This window comes from Rhinolophus hipposideros (assembly GCF_964194185.1).
Source record: "Rhinolophus hipposideros genome assembly, chromosome: 23".
In the NCBI taxonomy this organism is placed as follows: Eukaryota; Metazoa; Chordata; class Mammalia; order Chiroptera; family Rhinolophidae; genus Rhinolophus; species Rhinolophus hipposideros.
The window spans coordinates 1,475,968-1,503,453 of record NC_138069.1 but is presented as its reverse complement, the minus strand read 5'-3'; the positions used below and the strand labels follow the sequence as shown (position 1 = coordinate 1,503,453).

Here is a 27,486-nt window from a genome sequence, read left to right as displayed (position 1 = left end):
TCCTTCCTGTCCTGAGGTTGTTAGGCTCCTTCCACTCTCTTGGCTCCACCCACCTCTTCTGGAGATTGGGGAAATTTACATAGATCATGATAAATTTCAGCCCTGGAAATTTTCTGATTATGAAATACAAACCTGAGAGAATCAAAGGCTAGGCTATAGGCATTTCATCCCATTGTTAGCCTGCCCTCTGTGGTTAATTTCTGAATTGCATTTTATGTCTGTGACTGCATGTCAATTCTGAGGGAAAGATTAAGTTTGGGAAAAAAATGGCAGGCTTTGTCTTAATGATAGAGAAAGCTAGAAAAGGTGGTGAAAACATTTGGAGGGAGGTAACAACCTCTTATATTTATTTATTTTTAATGTGTTTTCATTTAGTTGCCTCAGAGACAATCAAAAGAAGTCCAGGAAGGTAAACCCACATGTGGAACAGAAATGGTAAGCACATAGCATATCAGTGTTTTTCTCTGAAATTTACGCCCCAAATTTCTGTCCTGTGAGAGTGGACATCTTAGACCTCTTAGAATCACAATGATAAAGTTCTTTGGTGACTTCCTGTAAGACTTAGCAGAAGGTGAGATGGTGACTCTATCGAAACGAGACATGAGGTATTAGTGCACATGTTTTGTTTCTTTTCTTCTTCTTTTGTTTCAGGTGTACAAAACAATGTAATAGTTAGACATTTACACCCCTCACAAACTGATAACCCAATCTACTCCCCTCTGACATCCTATGTAGCTGTTACAATTCCATTGACTATTCCCTATGCTGTACTCCACATCCTGTGACTATATATATATTAAATTGTAGTTGACATTCAATTTTATTCAGCTTCAGCTTCAGTGTACAGTGATCAGGCATCTATATCATCCTTGAAGTGGTCTCCGTAAAGTAAGAGAAGTGCCCATTTGACACCCTACGAAATCTTTACAACATTATTGATTATATTCCTCAAAATGTCATTCATATCCCCGTGGCAATATTGTGACTACCACTTTGTGCTTTTTAATCCCCTCACTTTCTCCCTCATCCCCAATCCCCGCCCAACTAACAACCATCAATTTTTCCTCTGTATCTCTGAGACTATTTCTATTTAGTTTGCTTATTTATTCAGTTCTTTGGATTCCACATACAAGTGGGATCATATGGTATTTGTCTTTCTGTCTGATTTATTTCACTTAGCATAAGGTTCTCTAGGTCCATCCATATTGTTGCAAATGGTGATTTCCTTCTCTTTTATCGCCGAGTAATACTCCATTGTATAAACGTACCTGCTTAATGTTTATATAAAGCAAATGTATAAATGTGTAGCTGAAATAAAAGAAGTTTGTTTTCCATTGGCTATTTGTAGTGGCCATACTTCCAACTTATTCTTTATGTTTAGCCAGAATAACATTTAGAAAATGTAAGTGTAATCATACCTTTCCATAAGACCCTTCAATGGTTCTCTATTGCATCCAGAATAAAGTTCAAACTCTTTACCAGGGACTACAGTCCTCTAGGGATTGAGCCCTGTGTGCTGCCCAGCCTCATTCCCCACACCTCTCAAGCAGTGTCCCCAGGCATCCTGCTCTCATTTCCTGTTCTTCAGGCCACTGCAGGGCCTTGGAACATGCTGCTGTACCATGCACACGGTTTCTAGTTCCGGGGCTTGTGCTCGCCGGCATCTCTCCCTGAAGATGCAGGCTATCACTCTCCTCTGCAAGACCCCTGACTACACTCTGTATGAATACGCCATGTGGATTTCCTGCACTGCTCGCTGCTTGTACTTGCCATGCTTTTCTCTCAACTTGTAACCTGATATTAGTTTACCATGTGTTTTCAAGGCACTAACCACTAACTTGTGGACTAACCCCTATAAAACGCTCAATGGAAAAAATAAAAAAAGAGCAGTGGAAAAACATCAGATAACTGGACACTGATAGCTTGCCCCAGCTTAGATGAACAGAAACACCATGCTTGTTTGTTAATCATGGGCGTTTCATATCTTGGCACTCAGCCTCTTTCCTAATCATTTAATCTCAAGGTCTGGGTTTCTATCTCAGAGATAGACCTTTTTCTTTTACACAGTGTGAAAGGGTCGGGGGCTGAGGGGAGGACCCAGGTATTTGTTGGTGATATGAAAAGATGTTTGCAGGAATCTGCCATTTCCTATGTTCCACCTACACTTTCTCTGCACCAAGAAAAAGGTAGAAACAGTGGAGTGGCTGTGCCTGGACTGTGTGACTCTTTGCAACTCCCCTTTAAATTATAGCAAACATTTGGTGATATTACTGAACCAGGTTCCTTCTTCCAGGCTGCCATGAGTCAGCTCTGTATGGAGCTAAGCTTTATCATGTCTAAAGTGAGATCTGCATCAGCTGATAAGCTCTAATTTTTCCCGGTTACAGGAACCGAAGTGTCAACATTTTCAAATATAAGCAAGTCTTTATTACAAACAGATAATAACTAAGTGAAGAATAATTATATGTCTAGGGTGTCCCCATGCGAGCAAATTCTATGAGTGAGACACAGAATTTTAACCAGCTTGGGGAGGAAAATCTCAACCATTTTGACCATCCCAATTAATTTCAGTGAAATATAAGATTTATATGGGCTAGAAATTATTCAATTTTGTTTTTGGCTAATTTGACAGGATGATGCTCTTTGAATAAAGTTACGCTATCTACATCTTCTTGAGTCAATTTTGGTTATCCAATTTTACTAGACTATCATTCATTTAACTCATGACTTCAAATATATTTATCAAAATGATAATATAAGCTCTTTCAAGTCACTTAATTTTTTAACAATTTAGGTTTGTAGAGGTATAGTACAGTAAGATTCACTCTTTTTAGGTAAATAATTTGGTAAGTTTAGAAAAACATATACAATCATGTAACCATCACCTTCACTCAAGATATAAAATATTTCCATTTGCTCTCCCCTCACCTACAGCCCCTTGAACCACTGGCCGGATTTCTGTTTTGCTTTTTCCAGGACGGCACAGTGTTGTTACTTTTATCTTTATTGGATTCTTACTTCTGCTTACCTTAGTTTTTGAAATTGCTGCTATTCTGTTTTGAATTAAAAACTTAATTTTTGTGTTTTTAATTTCTTTTTGTTTAGAAATGGGAGTATGTAAGAATATAATGTTTACTTTAAAAATATTTTATCTGTACCCCACATTTTAAAGGAAATGTTATTATCCAATATTTTGTTACTTTGCTTTTTATTTCTTCTTGTATCTGAGTAGTTTTTAATTTCAAGCATTGTTTTACATTTTTTACATTAAGTTCTAATTTTATTGCCTTGTTATAAGTGTGTGTTATTTCTGCTTTGTGGATTTCATCAAAGTCCTTTGTCATATATTATGTATCAACTTTGACAGGTTACTTATACCTTTTAATTTTAGTTTCTTCATATGGATAATAGTCTTAGAGTTTTTAAATACTACAACTTTAGATTGTGGTTGTGAAAATAATGTTAAAAAAAATCAATGTTTATTTATTACCACAGCTCCTGGCTGGAACTAGTATTCCATAAGTATGAGCTAGCAGTATGTTCACTATGCCCCATAGGTTTTGAAAATTACTATACAAATTTTTGTTTAAGGATCACAATTTTGAAATTAATCTATTAAATAAAGAATTATGTATTTCATATAGTCTACATCCTCATTTTTCTTACCTTTTGTTATTGGCTGTGAGAAATTAATTTACTGCTATTTTGTTTTCATTAATATTCACATTTTCTTTTTCTTTGCTTCATATTGATTCTAAATATGCTGGTGGGTAACAATTTATGACAGTCATAGGTGGTTGGGGTTTTCATCTTTGTCATGCCATCTGCTATCTGGATCTAGTTCTGAAATGAGACAAGGGAGGTTTGCTAACGGCTTTATCTTCTGGGGTGTGAGAAGGTCCATGTGGTGGAAGGGAGAGAGAAAGTGAGGAAGTGGCAGGGCACTCCCTTGGCAAATAAGGAGGATGAGGGGGAGTATAGTGTTAATACTTAATATTGTCTGGTCCAAATTCCACTATCAGGTTGTATTACTTTGCTCAGGCTGCCACAACAAAGTATCACAAACGGGGAGACTTAAACAACAGAAATTTATTTTCTTACAGTCCTGGGGCCCTAAATTCAAAATCAAGGTGTCAGCAGCCTGTCTTCTCCCTGTGTCTACATACTGTCGTCCATCTGCACCTGTCTGTGTCCAAGTTTTCTCTTCTTGTAAGGACACCACTCAAACTGGATTAGGGCCCACTCCAATGACCTCATTTTAACTAAATTACCTCTGTAAAGACCCTGTCTCCAAATACAACAGTGTTATTTTGAGGTCCATTGTGGGGGTGGGGGTGGACTTCACCATATCAATTTTCTTTGGAGGGGGCATCATTTAGTCTATAACAGAGGTCAATTAAAAGAAAAAAGCTTTAAAAAGAAAATCGAAAGAGATTTTCACTCTCTGGAAGTTACAGTGAGGCACAGGTCCCAAAACTGTCCCACTGTATTTAAAACAGAGAGCAGACAATTAGCAGTAGGTGGTGGTAATTCATAGCCTGGACTTAGACAGGCTGGTATTCGTGGCCAGACCCTCAGAACCACAGACAGCTGGCTGAGCTAGCTGGACTCATTATTCACCAACCCTTTTGCAAGATGACTTTTCATTTTGCAAAGTTCAAATGTGGTTTTATATTCATTGTTTGTTTTCTTTTTCTTTTTTTTTTTTTCCCCTAAAGAACTCATAGGTTTTATAGCCTCTGAGTACTAAGATATTTGACAATATGTTTTCTTTCCTTGGAGGGTCATGTAGTTCTAGGATCATCCTCTTTTCCTCACAACTTTTTGAGTATGTCTCCAGGCATGGAGTCTGGCCCACCTTAAGCTCATCTTATTGATTGCTTGGTTTTTCACATATGCTTTTGCAATGGGTGTTCTAGAATTCATTATTTATTCTTAAAGTTCAGAAGCTATTGCATATCTTGGTATTCCATGTGACTTGTGGGGTTTTTTTTGTTGTTGTTATTTTGTTATTTTGTTTTTTGGTAAAATCAATTTTGAGATACAAGTCTTTATTTCAGGAGTTTTATTTTATTATATTATTAGATACTTTTGTTTCATTTGTTTGGATCTCATCTCCAGGAATAACAATTATGTATATATTAGGTCTTGTTTTTTTTCCATAATTATCATCCTTTCTCTAACCACTCTACCTCCTTATTTTCTACCATTTAATTGTCATTTTAAGCATGCCTTACATGCTACCAATTTATTTTGAGAAGAATTTCTATTAGCTTTTGATGCTTTTAATTCTGTTTTAATTTCTCTAAAGATTTTGTAATTTCTTTCTATTATTTTTCTGATTTATGCTAGCCCACTTTCCCTCTCCATGTATTATTATTATTAACAATAATTAAAAATATAATTATTGCCTTATCTGCCTTTAATATGTTGTTTCTACTTTTTTGTGCATTATTTTTGATATCCAGTTCATGTTTGCTACTTTGTGCTTACTACTTTTAGTGAAAGCAGGCCATTTGTGAGATAAAATCGTGTGTGTGAATGTTTGTGCATTTGTTTGGGGAGAGTGCAGAAAAGAAAAAAGCTGAGATTCAGGATTGATTTTGATGTTGTCTCAGACTGCTTCCTCACCATGTTCTTTTCCCTGTGCCCTGGGAACATTCCTGTTCTGTGTGTGTTACTGACCTTGAGGTGGGCAGGTCATTACGGGTGGTATCCTTGGTCACCTCTATATTCCCCTCAAGTTTAGTAGTTTGGGAGACAGAGGAACAAAATGTAATGTGCTGGCAACTCCATCCTTTCTTAGCCCCCAATGTTGTGTGTGGAATTGTGTCCCTGTAGCAATCATCTTTATTTCTCCCATCACCAGCTCACACTTATTAATATCTGTCATTGTAAATTTGTATTTAGAATTCCTAAGACTTTCTCATTTACCTTTAAGATATATACTCCCTGACCAAGAACAGCAGAGAAATAAATTCACTTTCAATCTTCTCCCTTGAATATTTCCAAATTTCACTATATTGCACATATATAGTTCATACATGTTGTAATAAATATAGTCTGATAATCTAGTAATCCCTTAAATTTCATACTATAAGATGTTTTATTTTCCATTTGTTAAATTATTTCCCTTGATTTAGTGGTTTTTTTTACAGCTTTATTAAAATATAATTCAAAATAAAATTGTAAGACATTTTAACTATACATCATAATTTGATATATGTATAAATTGTGAAAGATTCCCACCCCGCTGAGTTAATTAACACACGTATCACCTCACACATTTATCTTTTTGCATGTTTGGTTTGGTAAGAGCATTTAAGTTCTATTCTCTTAGCCAATTTCAATTATATAATACAGTGTTATCAGCTATATTTCATGGTTTTACAGAAAAAAATCTAGGGTGAGCAAACTTTTATTTATCTTTTGCTTTGTCAATCTAAGTTAAAAGCAATGAAGCATTTCTTTCAAGTGCAATTTCAGCTTCAGATAACTGGAGTTTCTCATGTAATCTCTTTTTTTTTGTAGGCAGGAAATGACTACAGTTGAGAGACAAAATCAAGGCCAAGATAAGAAAAGTAAGTCATTGCTTGATAATATTTTTTATACTAGGGAAGTTGTAAATGTAAACATCCAAATTAGCTGAGATTCTGATACTCTGTTAGGATGGGAGGAAATTTTGTTTGGAGTCCTTATAGAGATGTCTCAGCCTTCATTTTTTTGTCTCACAAAAAGGATATTATTCTTTGTATTACAGCAGTATCTATATACAATTTATTTCAAGCAACACGTCACAAACTTCTATTGAAGCAATTAATCAAAATCCTACTGATTTTAATTTCTATATTGTTATTTTAAATAGGGCCATTTTGTATATGCACCCCTATGTTTATTGCAGCACTATTTACAATAGCCAAGACTTGGAAACAACTGAAATGCCTATTGGTAGAAAACTGGATTAAGAAACTATGGTACACTTAAACAATGGAATACTACTTGGCTATAAAAGAGACTGAAATCTTACCATTTGCAACGATATGGATGAACCTAGAGAACTTTATGCTAAGTGAAATAAGTCAGTCAAAGAAAGACAAATATCATATGATCTCACTTATATGTGGACTCTAAAGAACTGAATAAATGAGCAAAGTAAATAGAAATAGTCTCAGAGATATAGGGGAAAAGCTGATGATTGCTAGATGGGAGGGGGTGGGATGAGGGAAAAGATTAGAAAGCATAAATTGGTAACTACAATGTTGCCACGAGGACGTGAAAGACAGTTCCAGGAATATAATTAATAATGTAAAGATTTTGTAGGGTGTCAGATGGGCACATGTCTTATTAGAGAGACCACTTCATGGACAGTGTAGGTGCCTGCCCACTGCAGTGTACACCTGAAGATGAAGATGAATAATATCGTACGTCAACTATAATTTAACATATATATAGTCATGGGATGTGGAGTGCAGCATAGCGAATGGAGTCAATGGAACTGTAACAGCTACATAGGATGTCAGAGGGGTAGTAGATTGGGGGAGGGGAGTTATCACTTTGTAAGGGTTGAAATGTCTAACTATTACATTGTTTTGTACACCTGAAACTAATAATAAAAAAATAACTAAAAAAAGTAAAATAGTTCCGTAGATGACTGATGCACAGCTGGGGGAAAAAAGGGCCATTTTGAATGTTAGCTGGTGTTAAGCGTATTTTTTTTTTCTCATGCATTTGCCTGTTTGACATAGTGTCTAGGTGTAGTAATGATGTAATTACTTAAAATGGACAATTATGAATAACAATGTGCAGTGGCTAGGGACAGGCCTATCTGAAGGAAACTCACTTTTTCTCATTGATGTTACTTCAACTGTTTTCTCACCTTACAGTCAAGCTGCTTCAAGGCACTGTGTAGCCACATTATTTGGAACTTTGCATTTCCCAATCGTCTCTCAGCTCCACTGAGTGTATTTGATGGGCTATGAAATAAATGTATTTCACCAACATCATAATGACCATAAACAGCATAACATACTTAAAAAGCATCATAATGTATTTCACATAAAATTGTCAGATGAGATAATTATTTTAAATTAAATTTATTGAGGTCATGCTGGTTAGTAACATTATGTAAGTTTCAAGTGTACAATTCTATAATACATCATCTGTATATTGCATTGTGTGTTCACCACCCAAAGTCTAGTCTCCCTCTGTCACCACATATTTGACACCCTTTACCTTCTTCATCCACCCTCTATCCCCCTTGTCCTCTGGTAACCACTTTTCTGTTGTCTGTGTCTATGAGCTTTTTGTTTGTTTGTTCACTTGTTGCTTTTTGTTTTATAGATCGCATATGAGTGAAATAATATAGTTCTTGTCCTTTTCCAATGACAAAGTTCTTTTGATTGTATTTAATGTATATGGTTGTACTGAACCACCTGCATAAAATATATTTCTAACTATGGGTCATGTTGAAACAAAAAGTTGAATGCCTTTACCCAAATGTAATTACTACAGACTTACAAACGCAATGTTCAACCTTAATCTCGATCTCTTTATCTCTAGCACGTACAAATGTCGCTCCATATCTCCCTCCTGACACCGTTCCTTCCTCCACTTCACACCGCACTCCGTTGTTTGCATCTTGGGTTCCAGCCCCTTGCTGCCATCTAACACCACCGTTTCCTGAGCACACAGAAAACACTGGTGCTCCTCAGTGATCCAACCTGGCAATTTTTCACTCCCTTAAAGAGTTTGTGTATGATTGATCTTATTTCCTCTTCTAATATTTGGTAGAATTTTCTCGTGAAGCTATGGGGGTCCAAGGTGATATTTATTGTGAGGAATTTTTTATATGCAGATGCAAATGCTTTTGTTGTTATAAAGTATCCACATTTTCTGTTTAATTTTGTCAGCATTGTAACATATATTTTTCTCATCAAATCTGTCTTTTTATTAAAATTTCAAGGTCTTAAGTTTAAAATTATTCATATTCTTACATGTATTTATATGTGTCAAAATTTTCAGTTATAGTTGACATACACTATTATGTTGTCTCAACATAGTGATTAAACATTTATATAACTTATGAAGTGGTCTCCCCTGTATGACTTGTACCCATCTGACACCACACAAATGAGGTCGGACAATTAAGTTCGCGAACTAGAAAAAGTGTTACACACCTCATTGCTGAATATCACTACAGTCACCTTCGAAGTCCTCCACTAGGGAAGCTATGAACTGACGTCAGTGCCTAGTCCATCCTTCAAAGCAATTTTGGAACTCTTTTTCTGGAGTGGCCATCAGAGCTGTCATAGCATTACCCTTGATGTCCTGAATGTCATCAAAATGTCTTACTTTCAATATTTCCTTTACCTTCAGATAAAGAAAGAAGTCACGGGGTCCAGGTCAGGTGAGTAGGGAGGGTGTTCCAATACAGTTATTTGTTTACTGGCTAAAACCTCCCTCACAGACAGTGTCTTGTGAGCTGGTGCATTGTCGTGATGCAAGAGCCATGAATTGTTGGCAAAAAGTTCAGATTGTCTAACTTTTTCACACAGCCTTTTCAGCACTTCCAAACAGTAAACTTTGTTAACTGTTTGTCCAGTTGGTACAAATTCATAATGAATAATCCCTCTGATAGCAAAAAACATCCAGCCTAAGAGAAAACTTGTAAGAGTTTGTTTGAGCCAAACTGACGACAATTGCCAGGAAGCAAAATCTCAACGGATTGAGAAAATGCTCCGGAAAATGGCCTTTTGCAGCTTATTTTATACACAGACCCAAAGGAGGGTTATATGAAATCCATTGGTGATAGATTAAGGGAATGGGAGAAAGCAAAATGGGGAAATCTCTGGGATTGGATAAACGTAAATTGGAGAGACAGGTACTTCTTCCACATAGGTGGTACAGGACAGTTAATAGTTCACATAGAGATGTTGATCAAGGGACAAGAATACTAATGAGGGATTCTGTACTTTCCTGCTCTAGGTCCTAAAAAAGCGATTACTGACATTCCAATGATGTCATCTTAGGTAGAAAAAGACAAAAAACAGGCCCACTCAAAGGCACAGATTAACTTTATGCAGGAAGCTTTTGGCTAAAAATGTGACTTCCCGCCATGGCCCACTTAGTTATGAATTTTTTTATGCTCACGCCATCTTATGTGGTTATTTTCAGTCTCCTGATCTTGTTGGGTATAATAGGTGGCCCCTTTTCAGTCCACACCTCTGATATAAAAAAAGGTTTGCAACATCGTAGCAACAAGTTTGCAAACTTAATCGTCAGACCTTTGTATTATTACAGTATTACTGACTATATTCCCCATGCTGTACTTACATTCCCATGACTGTTTTTATAACTGACCATTTGTACTTTGTAATTTCTTCACCTTTTGCACCCGTCTCCCCACCCTCTCCCATCTTGCAATCATCAGTTTGTTCTCTGTATCTATGAGATGTTTATGTTTTGTTTGTTTATTAATTTTGCTTTATAGATTCCACATATAAGTAAAATCATATGGTATTTGCCTTTCTCTGACTGACTTATTTCACTCAGCATAATACCCTCTAGCCCCATTCATGTTGTCAAAAATGGTAAGATTCCATTCTTTTCTATGGCTGAGTAATAGTCCGCTGTATAAATGTACCACACCTTCTTTATCTAATCATCTCTTGATGAGCACTTAGGTGGCTTCCGTATCCTGGCTATTGTAAATAGTGCTTCAGTGAATACAGGCATGCACATGTCATTTCAATTTAGTGTTTTGATTTTTTGTATAAATTCTGAGAGGTGCTGGGTCATGTGTTAGTTCTATTTTTAATTTTTTCAGGACCCTCACATTGCTTTCCACAGTGGCTGCACCAATCTGCAATCCCAGCAACAGTGCACGAGGGTTCCCTTTTCTCCACATCCTCACTAACACTTATTGTTTGTTGATTTATTGATGATAGCCATTCTGACCAGAGTGAGTGGTATCTCATTGTGGTTTAAATTTGCATTTCCCTGATGATTAGTGATGTTGGGCATCTTTTCACACGTCTATTGGCCATGTGTATGTCCTCTTTGGAGAAATGTCTGTTCAGGATTTTTTTAATTGGATTTTTTGGTGTTAAGTTGAATGAGTTCCTTATATGTTTTAGATATTAACACCTTATTGTATGTCCCATTGGAGAATATCTTCTTCAATTCAATAAGTTGTCTTTTGGTTTTATTGGTAGTTTCCTTTGCTGCACAGAATTTTTTTAGTTTGTTGTAGTCACATTTGTTTATTTTTTCTTTTGTTTCCCTTAAGTGAAGAGATATATCCAAAAAAAATATTACTAAGAGTGATGTTACTGCCTATGTTTTCTTCTAGGAGTTTTATGGTTTCACATCTTTAATCCATTTTGAATCTATTTTTGTATATGGTGTAAGAAAGTGGCCTGCATTTATTTATTTATTTATTTATTTATTTATTTATTTATTTATTTATTTATTTAGCAATGTCTGTCATTTTCCCAACAGCACTTATTGAACAGACTGTTTTACCCCATTGTATATTCTTGCCTCCTTTGTTATAGATTAATTGACCATGTAGGTGTCGGTTTGTTTCTGGGCTCTCTATTGTCTTCCATTGATCTATGTGTCTGTTTTTATGCCAATACCACACTGTTTTGATTACTATAACTTTGTAGTATAGTTTGATATCAGGTAGCATGATACCTCCAACTTTATCTTCTTTCTTAAGATTGCTTTGGTTATTTGGGGTCTTTTGTGATTCCATAGAAATTTTAGGATTATTTATTCTAGTTCTGTTAAAAATGCCATTGATATTTTGATAGGGATTGCTTTGATTCTGTATGTTGCTTTGGGTAGTATGGACATTATAATGTTAATTTTCCTATCCATGAGCAAGGTACATACTTCCATTTATTTTTATCTTCAATTTCTTTCTTTATTGTTTTATGGTTTTCTGAGTACAGGTCTTCACTTCCTTGATAAATTTAGTCCTAGGTATTTTATTCTTTTTGGTGCAATTGTAAATGGGATTATTTCTTAATTTCTCTTTCTGATAGTTCATTATTGGTGTATAAAAAATAGAACTGATACCTGAATATTAATTTGTATCCTGAGTTCATTTATCAGTTATAATAGTTTTTTGGTGTAATCTTTAGCGTTCTCCCTATATAGTATGTCATCTGCAAATAATGACAGTTTTACTTTTTCCTTTCCAATTTGGGTGCCCTTTATTTCTTTTTCTTGTCTGATTGCTGTGGCTAGAACTTCCAGCACTATGTTGAATAAAAGTGGAGAAAGTGGGTAACCTTGCCTTGTTCCTGATTTTAAGGGGAATGGTTTTAGCTTTTCCCCATTGATTATGATGTTAGCTGTGGGTTTGTCATATATGGCCTTTATAATGTTGAGGTATGATCTCTCTATTCCCATTTTCTTAAAAGTTTTTATCATAAATGGCTGCTGGATTTTGTCAAATGCTTTTTCTGCATCTATTGATATGATCATATAATTTTTATTTTTCATTTTGTTAATGTGGTACATCACATTAATTGATTTGGGGATGTTGAACCACCCTTGCATACCAGGGATGAATCCCACTTGATCATGGTGTATGATCTTTCTAATGTATTGCTGAATTCTGTTCGCTAATATTTTGTTGAGGAGTTTTGCATCTATGTTCATTAGAGATATTGGCTTGTAGTTTTCTTTTTTTGTAATGTCTTTGTCTGATTTTGGGATCAGGGTTACAGTGGCCTCATAAAAAGTGTTTGGGAGCCTTCCCTCCTTCTGGATTTTTATTTTTGGAATAGTTTGAGGAGAATAGGGATAATTCTTTTTTGAATGTTTTTTAAAATTCACCTGTAAAGCCATCTGTTCCAGGGCTTTTGTTTGTTGGGAGCTTGTCGATTACTGATTCAGTTTCCCTGGTGGTAATCTGTTTATTCAGGTTTTCTGTTTCTTCTTGAGTTAGCCTTGGAAGGTTGTATGCTTCTAGGAAATTGTCCATTTCTTCCAGATTGTGGTCAGAGGAGACAATTGGTATGATTTCAATTTTCTTATCCACTCAGACACCCTGTGTCTTTTGATTGGAGCATTTAATCCATTTACATTTAAAGCGATTATTGATAGGTACAGAGCTATTGCCATTTTTTTTTTATTTGTAGTTAGATTGTTTCCATCTTTCTTCTGCTTACAGAAGCCCTTTTAATATTTCCTGCAATGCTTGCTTGGTGGTAATAAATTCTTTTAGCTTATTCTTTTTTTGAGAAGCTCTTTATAGCTCCTTCAATTTAAATGATAGTCTTGCTGGATAAAGCCATCTAGGTTGTAGGTCTTTGTTTTCCATGACTTTGAGTATCTCCTGCCACTCCCTTTTGGCCTGCAAATTTTCTGTAGAAAAGTCATTTGATAGTCTTATAGGAGTTCCCTTGTGTGTGACCTGCTGTCTTTCTCTTGCTGCTTTTAGGATTCTCTCTTTGTCTTTAACCTTTGCCATTTTAACTATAATGTGTCTTGGTATGGACCTGTTTGTGTTTATCCTGGTTGGAACTCTCTGCATTTCCTGGGCTTGTATGTCGGTTTCCTTCACCAGGTTAGGGAAGTTTTCGTACATTATTACTTCAAATATGTTCTTAATCCCTTGCTCTCTCTCTCATCTTCTGGTATTCATGTGATGTGCATTTTGTTGTGCTTGATGTTATCCCAGAGGTCTCTTAAACCATCTTCATTGTTTTTTATTCTTTTTTCTTTTTCTTCTTCCATTTGGGTGATCTCTGCTACCTTGTCTTCTAAGTCACTGATTCGATCCCCCCTGCCTCATCTAACCTGCTGGTAATTTCTTCAAGTGTGTTCTTTATTTCAGTTATTATATTCTTTAGTTCTAACTGATTGTTCATTATGATTTCTCTATCCTTCTTTATGTTGTCACTAAGCTCCTTAAACATTCTTATTATCAGTGTTCTGAACTCTGTCTCTGATAGGTTGGTTACCTCTATTTCATTTGGTTCCAATTCTGGAGGTTTCTTCTGTTCTTTTATTTGTGACATGTTTCTTTGTTTCCCCATTCTGGTTGACTCTTTGTGTTTGCTTCGATGTATTAGGTAGATCATCTAGGATTCTTGGTTTTTGCTGGGTTATCTTATGTAGTATGTGTCCTTTATATTTGACTTGCACTACTTCATTCTTCTCCTCTGCGTGTGCTCCAAAGGTGACCCTTGTGTTGTGTATATTGTCCTATTAAAGTTGATCTTTAATTGCTTTTGGCTTGTGAGTAGGTGGGATTGACTCCTAGGTTGACTAGTTGTGAGACTTGGCTCTGCCCACAGTGGATGTTTTGCTGCGTGAGGGTTGTCCGCTCAAATAAGGCTTGGCCCTTATGAGCTTTGTGCCCTTAGAGAATTCCCTCGGGGTGTGTCACTTGTAGGTCAAACCCGGTAATTCTCTGCTTTGCTCTGAATTTGGCCTCTGGGTGTGTTGAATCTTGTGCCTCTTGAGCTGGGCTCTGGTATAGGGCAGTTTCAGAACAAAGCAAATCATCAAGTACAACAAGAACAACAACAATAACAAAGAAAAAACCAAATACACTCACATGTAAAAACAACTGATAACTCACACTCAACACGAGCAAAAATATGAAAAATACAAAAACAAAACAAAACAAAAAACGCAGCGCCAGTCTTGGCTTAAGCCCACCAAGTAATCTCCAGGTCGTCTTCTTCTGTACCAAAGATTCCTCTTTGTATTGTTCAGGCAGAGGCAGTCACCTGGTGCCCAGAGTGACCCTGGGACGGCAGTTCTAGATGAGTGGGGCTATGGGGTCTGGATGGTAGTTTTTACAAAGTCAGTGCAGTTTCTGCTCTTGCCTGCACATATGCGCACTGAGAGTAACACAACCAGCCCTGTGCCCAGGTCTCCTGAGTCTTAGGGCACTTCTCCCGTGTGTGTGTGTGTGTGTGTGTGTGTGTGTGTGTGTGTGTGTGAAGGGCGGGAGATTTCTGAGCTGCTGAAAGCCTGAAGCTGAGTCTGTGGCCTGCTGCTGACCCCAGTGTCTCTGCAGTTGTAATTGCCCTGCCCTGGGCAGGTCAGAAAAGGTGGGGGTTGGGGATGGAGGAGTCTTCTCTCTCCCAACCCAGCAGTGTCACACTGTTCACAGCTTCTTCCCTGGGTCAGAGCTGTAAGCCAGGTCTTCCCAGATCCTGAGCACTATGGGTCCTCTGTAATCTGACACTACTCCTCAGTTCAGGGGCCAGCTTGAGTCTCTGGAAGGGTAGGGGTAGGATTGGGAGAGTGGGGGGAGGGGCCCAGGTATGGCGTTTACATCCTTTCTGACCTAGGGCCCAGCTGAAGGTCTCAGCTGAGGTTACTGCCTCCAAGGCTGGATACTGCTGCTCTCTCGGCAGGAGAGATCAGCTGTGGGACGCAGGAAAGGAGCCCACTTCCTGGCTCTTCTGGTCTCTGTCCTGGGACCCCCTGCGTTTCTGCAGCTGCAGATGCGGGCTGCATCTCCCCACTGCTCCCTTCCCCTGCTCGCCCAGTTTGCCCACTTTCAAGTAATCCTTGAACGAGTCTCTTAGCTGTTCTGTGTGATCAGCAGAGAGTCCTTTGATGGGTTATAGATGTTCAATTTGAGGTAAGTTCCGGAGGAGAACTCAAGAAGACCACCTCGCTGCTGCCATTCCTATGATATCTTGATCATGGGATTTTTATCCTTCACTTTTTAAAAATGTGGTGTATCACATTAATTGATTTGAGGATATTGAACCAAACTTGCATTGTTGGAAGAAATCCCACTTAATTATGATGTATGATCTTTTCAATGTATTGCTGAATTTGGTTTGATAATATTCTGTTGAGGATTTTTGTATCTGTTTTCATCAGGGATATTAGCCTGTAATTTCCTTTCCTTTCCTTTCCTTTCCTCTCCTCTCCTCTCCTCTCCTCTCCTCTCCTCTCCTCTCCTCTCCTCTCCTCTCCTCTCCTCTCCTCTCCTCTCCTCTCCTCCCCTCCCCTCCCCTCCCCTCCCCTCCCCTCCCCTCCCCTCCCCTCCCCTCCCTTCCCCTCCCCTTCCCTTCCCTTTTCCCTCCCTCCCTCCCTCCCTCCCTCCCTCCCTCCCTCCCTCCCTCCCTCCCTTCCTTCCTTCCTTCCTTCCTTCTTTTTCTTTCTTCCTTTTCTTCTTTAAGATCTTTGTCTGGTTTTGGTATCAGGGAAATGCTGATCTAGTAAAATGAATTCTGAAACATTACTACTCTTCAATTTTTTTGGAATAGTTTAAGAAGGATAGGTATGAATTCTTCTTTGAATGTTTGGTAAAATTCACTGTTCTTTATTTTTATTTAAGTGTAGTTCGATGTAATCTTATGTTGATTTTATTAATTTCAGGTTTATAATATAATGCTTTGACATAATTATACTTTACAATGTTACCACCTCCCTAATTCTAGTAATCATCTGTCACCGTGCAAACTTACCACAATATAATTGACTATATTACCCTTCCACTTTTCACCCATCCCCCCATCCCTTCAGTTTTGGTAACCATCCCTTTTGGTCTGTTTCTACCAGGTTTCCCTGTACAATCAATCTAATGCAGTTTTTGGAGCAAAAACTAATATAAGACCCAGTATTATATTATGTTATGTTATGTTATATTATATCATATTATATTATTATTATATTATAGACCTTGTCTTATAGTAAAATAAGACCAGGTCTTATATTAATTTTTGCTCCAAAATACGAATTAGAGTTGATTGTTCGGCTAGGTCTTATTTTGGGGGAAACACGGTATTAGTCTATTTTGGTTGTTGTTTGTTTGTTTTGTTTAGATTCTAGAGAGTACTATGCTAAGTGAAATAAGCCAGGCAGAGAAAGACAAATACCATATGGTTTCATTTATATGTGGAATCTAAAAATAACACAAAACAAAACAAAAAAAATACTATTATAGATATTTAGTGTTAGTAGGATCTGTAGTGGTGTCTTCTTGCTCATTTCTGACATTATTTCTGTGTGTGTGTGTGTGTGTGTGTATGTTGTGTGTGTGTGTTGTGTGTGTGTGTGAAAGAGAGAGAGAGAGTTTATGTGCTTTCCACCTATTATTTGATTAATCAGTTTTACCAGAGTTCATTAATATTTTTATGGAATCAAATTTTATGTTTTATTAATCCTTTAGCACAGCAGAGTGTCTCTGTTCCTGAGCCCAACTCCAACTGATATGTGGATTACTTAAATTCTAAGAGACTCACCAAATATGTTCTGCTTTTACAGGAAGAGGAGATGGAACTTAATTTGAATGAGGTTATCCTGAAATAATTCAGACTACTAACTCCTGAGAAACTTCACTGGGCTTCAGGAACCTTCGTTTTTCTTAGACATGCTATGTGTTTAAAGTTGCTTAGAGTACCCACTTTTTCCTATTCACCAAAATCTATCAGCCTTGTGTTTTCCATGTAGTAGACCGTTATTCTATGCTGTGAATGTATGGAATGATTAATGTTCTTGCAAAGCAGATTTTGACAGAGATAGAAATTGATAAAGCTCTGACATACACCATTGTAGCTGTGCTGGATTCTCTCCATGTAAAATCAAATTCATGTTAGATATCTACCATTGTATGAATTTAGTCAAATATACAGACCTCATGCAGCAGTAAATAGAATGAAGTTGCCATCTAGTAAAATTTGAAAAATGTCCAAGACCCAGCCATCTTTTGTCCAGGTTCAAAAGGGAAATTAAATGGGAAAGTGATTAAATCACCGCCTCTGCGTCTTTTTAATATTCAGATAAATAACTTCCTAATCTCCTTAGGGAGGCTATACTGCTGTCAGTTTATTTCTTTGTTTACATCACATTTGGGTCAAGTTACAAGAGCAGGTTAAAAGAATCAAAGTGATGATGCTCCCAGTTGGTCAACAGAGCTATTTCATACGTATTTTCAAGTTTTGGTGAAATTCACAGGATGTGTTTCCATAAAAACTTGTTGTTGTTGTTTCATTTAAATGTTTTTTTCAATTAAAGTTGACATACAATGTTATATTAGTTTTAGGTGTACAATATAGTGATTAAGCATTTATATACCATGTATGGTGATCCCCCTGATGAATCCAGTATCCGTCTGACACCACATAGTTGTTTTAATACTACTGACTATATTCCCTATGCTATACTCTAAATCCCCATGACTATTTTATAACTACCAATTTGTAACTATTAATCTCTTTCCCCCTTTATAAATCCTTCCAATCCTCTCCCTCCACATTGAAATGGTGTCTGTGTCTATGATCTTGTTTCTGGTTTGATTGTTCATTTATCCTCTTTTCTAGATTCTACATATAAGTGAAATCATATGGCATTTGTCTTTCTCTGTCTGAGTTACTTCTTTCAGCACAGTTCCCTCTAGGCCTTCCACGTTGTTGCAGATGGCAAGTTCTCACCCCTTTTTTGGCTAACATTCCATTGCAAAAATGTACCTCCTCTTCTTTATCCATTCGTCCATTGAGAGACACCCAGGTTGCCTCCATATCTTGGTTATTGTAAATAATGCTGTAGTAAACATATGTATGCACATTTCTTTTCAAAGTAGTGTTTTGGGTTTCTTTGCATAAATATCCAGAAGTGGGATTACTGGGTCTTTCTTAGTCTCTTGTTATAGCCTTTGTTTTAAAGTCTATTTTGTCTGGTATAAATATTGGTACCCCAACTTTTGTTTGTTTGTTTGTTTCCATTTTCATGAAATATCTTTTTCCATTTCTTTACTTTCAGTCTCTGCATATCTTTTGATCTGAAGTGCATTTCTTGTAAGCAGCATATGTAAGGGCCTTCTTTTCTTATTCATTCAACCACCCTATGTCTTTTGATTGGAGCATTAAATCCATTTCCATTCAAAGTAGTTGTTGATAGAGATGTAGTTATTGCCATTTTAGTATTCACATTTTTTATCTTTTTCTTCTTCTTCTTAAAGAAGTCCCTCTAACATTCCTTGTAATGCTGGTTTGGTGGCAATGAACTCCTTTAGCTTTTTCTTGTCTGGGAAGCTCTTTATCTATCCTTTGATTCTAAATGATAGCTTTGCTGGGTAGAGTAATCTTGGTTGTAGGTTCTTTCTTTTCATCATTTTGAATATTTCCTGCCAATCTCTTCTGGCCTGCAAAGTTTGTGGAGAAATCAGCTGACAGTCTTATAGGAGCTCCCTTGTAGGCAATTAACTGCTTTTCTCTTGCTGCTTTTAAGACTCCCTCTTTGCTTCAAAATAAGCATTTTAGTTTATGATGTGTCTTGGTGTGGATCTCTTTGGGTTCATCTTATTTGTGACTCTGTACTTCCTAGTCTTGAGTGTCTATTTACTTCATATGGTTAAGGAAATTTTCAGTCATTATTTTTTCAAATAGGTTGTCAATCTCTTGCTCCCTGTCTTTTCTTTCTGATACCCCAGTGATGCAAATGTTGTTACATTTGATGTTGTTCCAGAGGCCCCTTAAACTATCCTCTTTTTTTTGGATTCTTTTTTTTTTTTTGCTGTCTGAGTGGGGGTTTTCTGCTACCTTATCTTCCAAATTGCTGATTTGACCCTCTGCTTCATCTAATCTACTGTTGATTTCTTCTAATCTATTCTTCATTTCATTTATTGTACTCTTCATTTCCAACTAGTTCTTTTTATATTTTTTTATTTCCATTTTTATGTTTGTTGTGCTTCCTTATAACCAGTGTTTTGAACTCTGAATCTGGTAGATTGCTTTTTTTCATTTTGTTTAGCTTATTTTTTGCAGCTTTGTTCTGTTCTTTTATTTGGGGCATGTTCCTTTGTCTCCCTATTTTGGCTGCCTCCCTGTGTTTGTTTCTATGTATTAGGTGGAACTGCTATGTCCCAATCTTAGTAGAGTGGACTTATGTAGTAGGTGCCCTGTGGGGCCCAGTGGTGCAGTCTTCCTGGTCACCTGAACTGGGAGCTACAGGTATGTCCCTTGTGTGGGTTGTGTGTGCCCTCCTGTTGTAGTTGAGCCTTGGTTGCTTTTTGTAGGTCAATGAGGAGGACTGACCCTGATTGGTTGTGAGTACTGGCTATGATTACAGTGGAGAGGCTGTGCAGTTGCTGACCCTACAGAGCAGGGCTCTGGTGCCTGCCCATTCATCCCTTTGGGTGTGTTGTCTGTGGAGGTGGCCTGGTGGTGCTCTGCCACAGTTGAAAGCCAGGCACTGGCAATGCTGTCCCTGGGCTCCCTGCAAGGGGCTTGCCACACACCAAGTTTAGCCTCCACCTGTGCCCTTCCTGGGGCCACTTGGTATGAGCCAAAAAAGCATTCGCAGGTGTCTTCCATTTGTGCTGGGCTTGGAGGTGCCTGGGAGAATCTAAGCTGGGAACTGAGTCTAGCTGCTACTAGAGCCAAGCTTGGGGTTGCTTAGCAAGAGGTACAGAGCATGCCAAAAACAGACACTGCATATTTGTGAACCTTTGAGAAATTTTAGGAAAGTATGCAGCATGAGACAAGACAGGCCATTGTATGGAAAAATCACTGGAAGTGGCTTGAGTGGGCCTGCAACTTGGGTGGGGCAGGGTCTCAGGTAATCACCAGGGTGGGTCGAAATATGTTAGCCAGGTTGAGGCATATTCAGATACGGTGCTGCCTGCATCTCAAAAAAAATTTTTTGAGAGGGCTCAAAAGGAACTACGGTTTCTGCTACCATTTTTGTCTGAGAGAGAGAGAGCTGCTTCTCTAGCCCCCTCTCTGAAGTCAGACACCTCAGTTCCTCCCCATATGTCCCTGGCACTTTTCAAGCTGTTGCCTCAGCACTGGAGTTCCGAGCGAGTAAGTCTGCTAGTGAGTAAATACATGCATAGGCCCTTTAAAAGAAACACATGGGACTCCAGCTGCCCTCCATCTACCTCAGCCACAGTCTCTGTTGGATTTCATAGCCAGAAGTTATGAGGGATCCTCTCCCTGGCACTGGAATTCTGTACTAGGGAGCCTGGTGTGGGGCTAGGACCCTTCACCCCTCAGGGGTGGATGTCTGCAGCCAAGATATCCCTCCCAAATTTTGACCACTGCAGGTGGGTTTGGGAACAGCCCATTCCATGTCTGCCACTCTTACCACTCTCTATGTGGCTTCTTCTGTACGTCCTTAGCTATAGGTCTTCCTTCAGCTAGACTTTAGGTGATTCTCAATGATCGTTGTTCTGCAGTCTAGTCGTAATTTTGATGTGATCATGGGAGGAGGCAAGCAGAGCATTTTTCTACTCTGCCATGTTGACTGGAACTCTGTTACTTTGCTTTTTATTTCTTTTTGGATCTAAGCAGTTTGTAATTTGAAGCATTGTTTTACATTTTTAATAAGTTTTAAATTTATTGCATTATTATCAGTGTGTGTGTTATTTCTGCTTTGTGGGTTTTATCAAGTTATTTGTCATATATCATATATAAACTTTGAGACAAGTTACTCATATTCTTTAAATTTTGGTTTCTCCATGTGGAAAACAGTATTAAAATTAAAAAAAAATTCTACAACTTCCGATTGTGGTTGTGAAAATAACATTTAAAAATCAATATCTACTTATTAGCACAATGCTTTAGCTTTTGAATCACAAATTTAAAGTTATGAATGTACCATTTCCTCTGTTTATGTTCTTCAGAAGCAATCAGATCACAGACCAGTCTTTACATTCCTCATTCATTTTATAATGGTCTATTGGAGCAGTCACTTAGGCTGGCCTCTTTCATTCAGTTGACTACAGATAAATTTATTGGGTTGAATGGCAGAGAAGACATTGCAGTCTACAAATAATAATAGGACTACTACATTTACCAAAAAACAAACAGCAAGTTAAATTAGCATTTCAGAAAACAATGTGATGCTCACCAATGTATTATTTCATGGACTTGGGGAAAGGATAACAGGTTACATTAGTATATTCACTTTAATATTTGTATACTCCTAAATCTTTAGATATTTTTCCTGTATTTTTTTATGACAAGGAACACATGTGTGGTAGACAGAATAAAGACCCCCAATGGTATCTAAGTTTGAACTTGCTTTTTTTAAAAAAGAATGAAAACAGGGACTTGCAGATATGACTAAGTTAAGGATCTTGAGGTTGGGAGAGCATCCTGGATTGCCCAAGTGAGCACAATGGGAACACAAGGGTCCTTGAAAGGTGGAAGACAGAAGCACAAGAGACTGTCATAGTGATGTCACAGTGAAAAATCCCAACAGCCATTGCTGGTGTTATGTTGCTGGCATTGAAGATAGAGGCAGCCATGATCCAAGGAATGAGGACAAGCTCCAGGAGCTGGAAAAGGCAATGAAAGAGAGTCTCTTCTGTCAATCAAGGAAGGAAAACCCTCATTATCCAAGACCAGAGGGGCAGCTTAACTGACAAGAGATACTTGTTGGAGGTTGGGGTTCAGGTTAATATATATATATCTCCAAACTGTGATGGCATAAAACTTTTAGATTTTTGTTTGATTGTTTGTTTTCATCCTCTAGGTAAAGAAGTTTCATCCACTTCTAATCAGGTAATAACAAATATTACATTTGTCTGATAAATGTCAAAATACAGATGACTATATAAACATAGCTGTAGGTCTTCTTTTACTTGCAATTTCTGAATGCGTTGATCAATGTTTTCCATATTTTGAACCATAATCTTGCTAATTTTAATGCATACATAGAAAGAAATAAAAATTAAAAAATATTTTTAACTTTTTAATTTAGATGATTGGAAACCTCTTGTCCCATTTTTTACTGAAGTCTATTATTTAAATTTTCAAAATTATTATAACAAAAATAAATGAAACCACATAAAAATACATACTTATAATCTGACTACCATAAAACATCAATTTATTTTAGCTTTCCACATTTCTTTCCAATCCTATGCCCATGAATTAGCATTTATATTCACAAGCCAGGTGGATGTCAACAAACATATGAAAAACGTTTATTCTTTTTAATACTGCATCACATTTTATTGATTTAATTATTATGTAGTATTTAAATTTTTCTTTCATGATGTATGCAATTGAAAATTTATTTAATCTCCATATATTTGATCCCTTTTACCCTCATCTACCATCCCCCTTCACCCTTACCCTCTGGTAACCACTAAACTGTTGTCTGTGTCTATGAGTTTTTGTTTCTTCATTTGTTTGTCTTGTTCCTTTGTTGGTTTCAGTTTTATATACCACGTGTCAGTGAAATTATATGGTTCTCTACTTTTTCTGTCTGACTTATTTTGCTTAGCATAATACTGTCAAGATCCATCCATGTTGTTGCAATTTAAACTCTAAATTTGACTAATTATATTTTATCTTATAAAATTTATAGTTACGTAACTTGATTAATTACTTATTGAGTTCTAACTGTTGCATATATTCTGTCCCAATTTGAGTGACCTAAACTGTACAACTGCTTTCCTCTAGATATTCAGAAGGATAACAGTATCTTTCTTTCCTCTTTTATTATATGAGGTGAAATAAAAGCAGAATGAATAATAACTTAGAGCATAGTTCATGTTGCTTAAATGCGGTCTTTAAGACACCAGGGTTTGAAGAAAGGACTTTGGGTACCTGTGGTGTAAGATCACCATCACAAAAGAAGAAAGGAGGATTGCAGCACTGAGTTAAAATTTGATGGATGATTATGGATCCTTGATTTATTTCTTCTTTGTGCTTAGCAGGAAAATGAGAGTGGCAGTGGTTCTGAAGAGGTGTGCTACACTGTCATCAGGCACAGCTCCTATCGGAGGACCTCCTTGAACTCTAATGACAATGGTTATGAGAACATCGACTCTTGTACAAAGAGAGTGAGATCCTTTAAAGAAGGGTCAGAAACAGAATATGCCCTCCTCAGAACAACTTGCGTTACTAGGCCTTCTTCCTGTACTCCTGAGCATGATTATGAACTTGTGTTTCCCCACTAGAACCTCACGCCTCATCATCTTTCAGTGACAAAGATGGCACAGAACAATGCCCTCTGGGGAAGCCTCTCTCAGCAGTTCATAAAACATTCATTTCTTCCCAGAGTTTAGAATGATACCCTTTTACTCTGTTGTCTTGGGAAACTCTTAAACATGGCATCTCTGTGGTTTGTGTGAAGCCATATAAATTGACATAATGATATAAAGTATTCTACATTTTTTTGTTTGTAAAGTTGGAGGACATAGACATGGTGGGGAAATAGCATTTGTCAATAAGTATCTACAAATATTTGACCTAAAATATCCAATTCCAACCATGCACTCCAAATTTCAAATGCCACTATTCTCATTCCTAATTATTTGTTTTAGTTTTAAAGTGTCATCCACTCAATAAACTTTAAAAACATAAGACCAGTTATGAGACCTTTTGCTAGCCTGATATTTACTTCAATTTCACCTTCTACACTTTTTTGAGATTTTCCATGTATTTTGGATTTTACTTGAGTAGCAGTTCAAAAATCAATAGATTTGATATTGGCTTTTCTGAGAGAAGATGAGCCTGCCATTAAAAGAAGTAATGCATCAGATTTAGTTACCCATTGTCTTTCTTTCCAATAGCAAATAGAATTTTGTTCAAATATTAGTAAAAATCAAGTAAATTTGTACCTTAGCTTTGTTCACAACTTACTAGGTAGTTTAACCTATAATTAGATGCCTCTGCTAAAGAAGAACAAATAGTGTCTGATTTTACATTTTGGGCATATTGGCAAATAATCCATTCATTTTTATTTTAATTCCCAAGGAACTTTTAAATGATATGCCAACTTCCTAATAAGGACACAAATGCTATAACTGATGGAATATCCGTGATTTTTTTCTATATAATGACTTTTTGGTCATACATAAACATCAATCAATAGATGGACACTGGCTAAGTTCTGACTCCCTTGACTGATTTTTGTGCTTCTTTGTGGTGATTACATTCATTGTCTGAAAGGAGAACATAATTGGAATTTTGTAATTCTGGAAAAGTTTCCCTGTAAGAAATTTGCCTGTTTTTTAGTAATCAGCTAAATTTAGGAAATTACAAAATTAAAAAAAAATTGAGATATAATTTACATAAGAAACGTATTAGTTTTAGGTGTAGAACATAATGATGTTGATATATGTATATATTTTTTTCTTGTTATGAAAACTTTGAAGATTTACTCTCTTTAAAACTTTTAAACATACGCTATTGTACTGTTAACTATTGCCACCATACGGTACACTGCATCCCCAGGACTTATAATTGCAAATTTGTACTTTTTCAACACCCTTGCCTATTTTGCCCTGACTTTTTTCTTGGTTTGGATATTTAGTATGATTTAAGAAGATGTATATGAATGCCTCATAGACAAGGGGTGGACTGTGATGGTTAATTTCATGTGTTCACTTGTCTAGGCTAATATGTCTAGTTCTTTGGTTAAACAGCAGTCTAGATGTTGCTATAACAGTAATTTTAGATGTGATTAATGTTTAAATCAGTAGACTCTGATTGAGTAAAGTCGATAACCCTTTATAGTGTGTGTGGGTCTCAACTAATCATTTGAAAGTCTTAATAGAAAAAGACTGATGTTACCTAAGAAAGAAGGAACTGTAACACAGACACTAAGACTACAACGTAGAAGCCATGCGTAAGTTTCCAGGGTGCTTTCCTGCAGAATTCAGACTCAAGACTACAACTTCAACTTTCATCCGAATTTTCAGCCTGCAGGCCCTCTTTAGGGCACTCACACATATGACCTCCACAGTTGTGTGAGATAATTCCTTAGTCTCTCTCTACAGACAGGCAGATAGATGATAGATATATAAGTATTAGGTTGGTGCAAAAGTAATTGCAGTTTAAAGGGTTAAAAATAATTGCAAAAACCGCAATTACTTTTGCACCAAACTAATAGCTATAGATGTATTTATCTTGTTGGTTCCTGTTCTTTGGAGCACTCTGACTATCTATCCATCAATCTATCTTAGTTATTTGAAGCATTTCAAATTAAATCACTGATAGTAGAACACTTCCATATTAAATACTTCACCATGCATACCATGACTATAGTTTAATATTTCCTTACCATTTTTCTTTTAATGTGACATTTAAATTCAATATAATTGTCCAAAGTTCAAAAATAGGTAAAGTAATACCAAAACACTGAAGTTGTGATTAGTAAAAGTTAATTGTACACACCACAAAAAGACATTTCTTGAACCAGGGGCAACCAAATCAAAACATGGAATGAGATTTAGGAATATAGTGTTATAGAGTAGCTTATGTAGTGGGAAAGCACTGACTGTTTACCCTTCCTTCTTTCCTTCCTTCCTTCCTTCCTTCCTTCCTTCCTTCCTTCCTTCCTTCCTTCCTTCCTTCCTTCGTTCGTTCCTTCCTTCCTTCCTTCCTCTTTCTCCTTACTATTTGTAGGGAAGATGTGGAGAAAATTTGCCTTCATTGGCTCATGTTCTCTTTTGTCTGTTAGCTTTTTGTTCCCCCACATGAGGGACTACAGGTGGGGTTTCTTCATGTGAGAGAATGCATGTGAGTGACTAGTTAATTTTTGATTAGCTTTTTTGTTCTTTTGTTCCCTCAGGTGAGAGACTGCACACGAGGTACTGGTTAGCTTTTTGTTCCCTCGCACGTGGAGGATTGCATGTGAGGTTTATCCCAGGCTAACTCTGAGTTAGTTTTTGTCTATTTTGCCCGCATCAGCAGATGAGGTAGAGAAGTAAGTAAATTATATCAGAATGATGTGACGGGCACGTGGCCAGGCTTTGGAAGGCCTTGGGCTGAAGGTCCCAGGCGAAAACAGTAGGCATTGTTTGTCCAAATAAACTGGCCCTTCAGCCGGATAAACAATAATTTTATCACATTAACTGCCGGACCCTCCCGAAACTGGCCGTTTCCTGAGGGCGAGGCAGGAACAAGGAGCTTGGCTCTAGGGCACATCTGAAAAAATATGTAAGACAGACCTCAGTTGGCAGTGTAATTTCATCTTTTGTCATTAGTGATTCTTCATCATTCTAGCATCTAGGAAACTTGTATACAACATACAGCTTACTACATCAGGAGACGCCCTGACTTCCAGCCACGGACCTGGTGAGGACCTCTCCAGTGTTGTTCCCCACGGTTAGCCTTCTTGAGAGCTTGTTAGCATTTTAGAAACTTGTATGCAGCTTGCAGTTACAACATCGGGAGACACCTGAGCTTTCTCAGCTGCAGACCTGGCAAGGTTTTGATTCTTGAGCTTTCTACTGTTGTTTCCCTACAGTTTGGTGAGCTTTTGGCATCTACTGTAATAGTTACTATCCTATAAAGCTTATTGCTGCTTTTAGGTACTCCTCATTAATGTTATTTGTGTATTTAGCCAAGTGTTTTTTGATCAATAATAAACATATGTTGGGATCTCGTAAACCTGTACGTATGCATACTCTTTAGGCATGACATTGTTATCAATGTATATAGTTTAGTCTTAACTTCCTTTACTTTCTGTCATTAGCACCTTATTTGAATTGCCTTTGTTTTTTGCTATTGCATATTGCTAATAAATTGATCAGAT

The 27,486-nt window shown here is 37.1% G+C and overlaps 1 protein-coding gene across 2 annotated transcripts; it reads left to right on the top strand.

Moving 5' to 3' along the window:
- Window positions 1-381: 381 nt before the first annotated feature.
- GCSAML (germinal center associated signaling and motility like) lies at window positions 382-27,486 on the top strand (the record flags this gene model as incomplete). 2 transcript variants are annotated; one of them, XM_081035762.1, is made up of 4 exons in its annotated part: window positions 382-435; window positions 6,532-6,581; window positions 22,468-22,496; window positions 23,657-27,486. In XM_081035762.1, the coding sequence occupies exons 2-4, from the start codon at window positions 6,539-6,541 to the stop codon at window positions 23,900-23,902; spliced, it is 318 nt and encodes a 105-aa protein (XP_080891888.1). In that variant the 5' UTR covers window positions 382-435; window positions 6,532-6,538. The 2 variants fall into 2 exon arrangements, with proteins under 2 accessions (XP_080891888.1, XP_080891889.1); XM_081035763.1 differs by lacking the exon at window positions 382-435 and having other exon boundaries at window positions 6,538-6,581; window positions 23,660-23,902.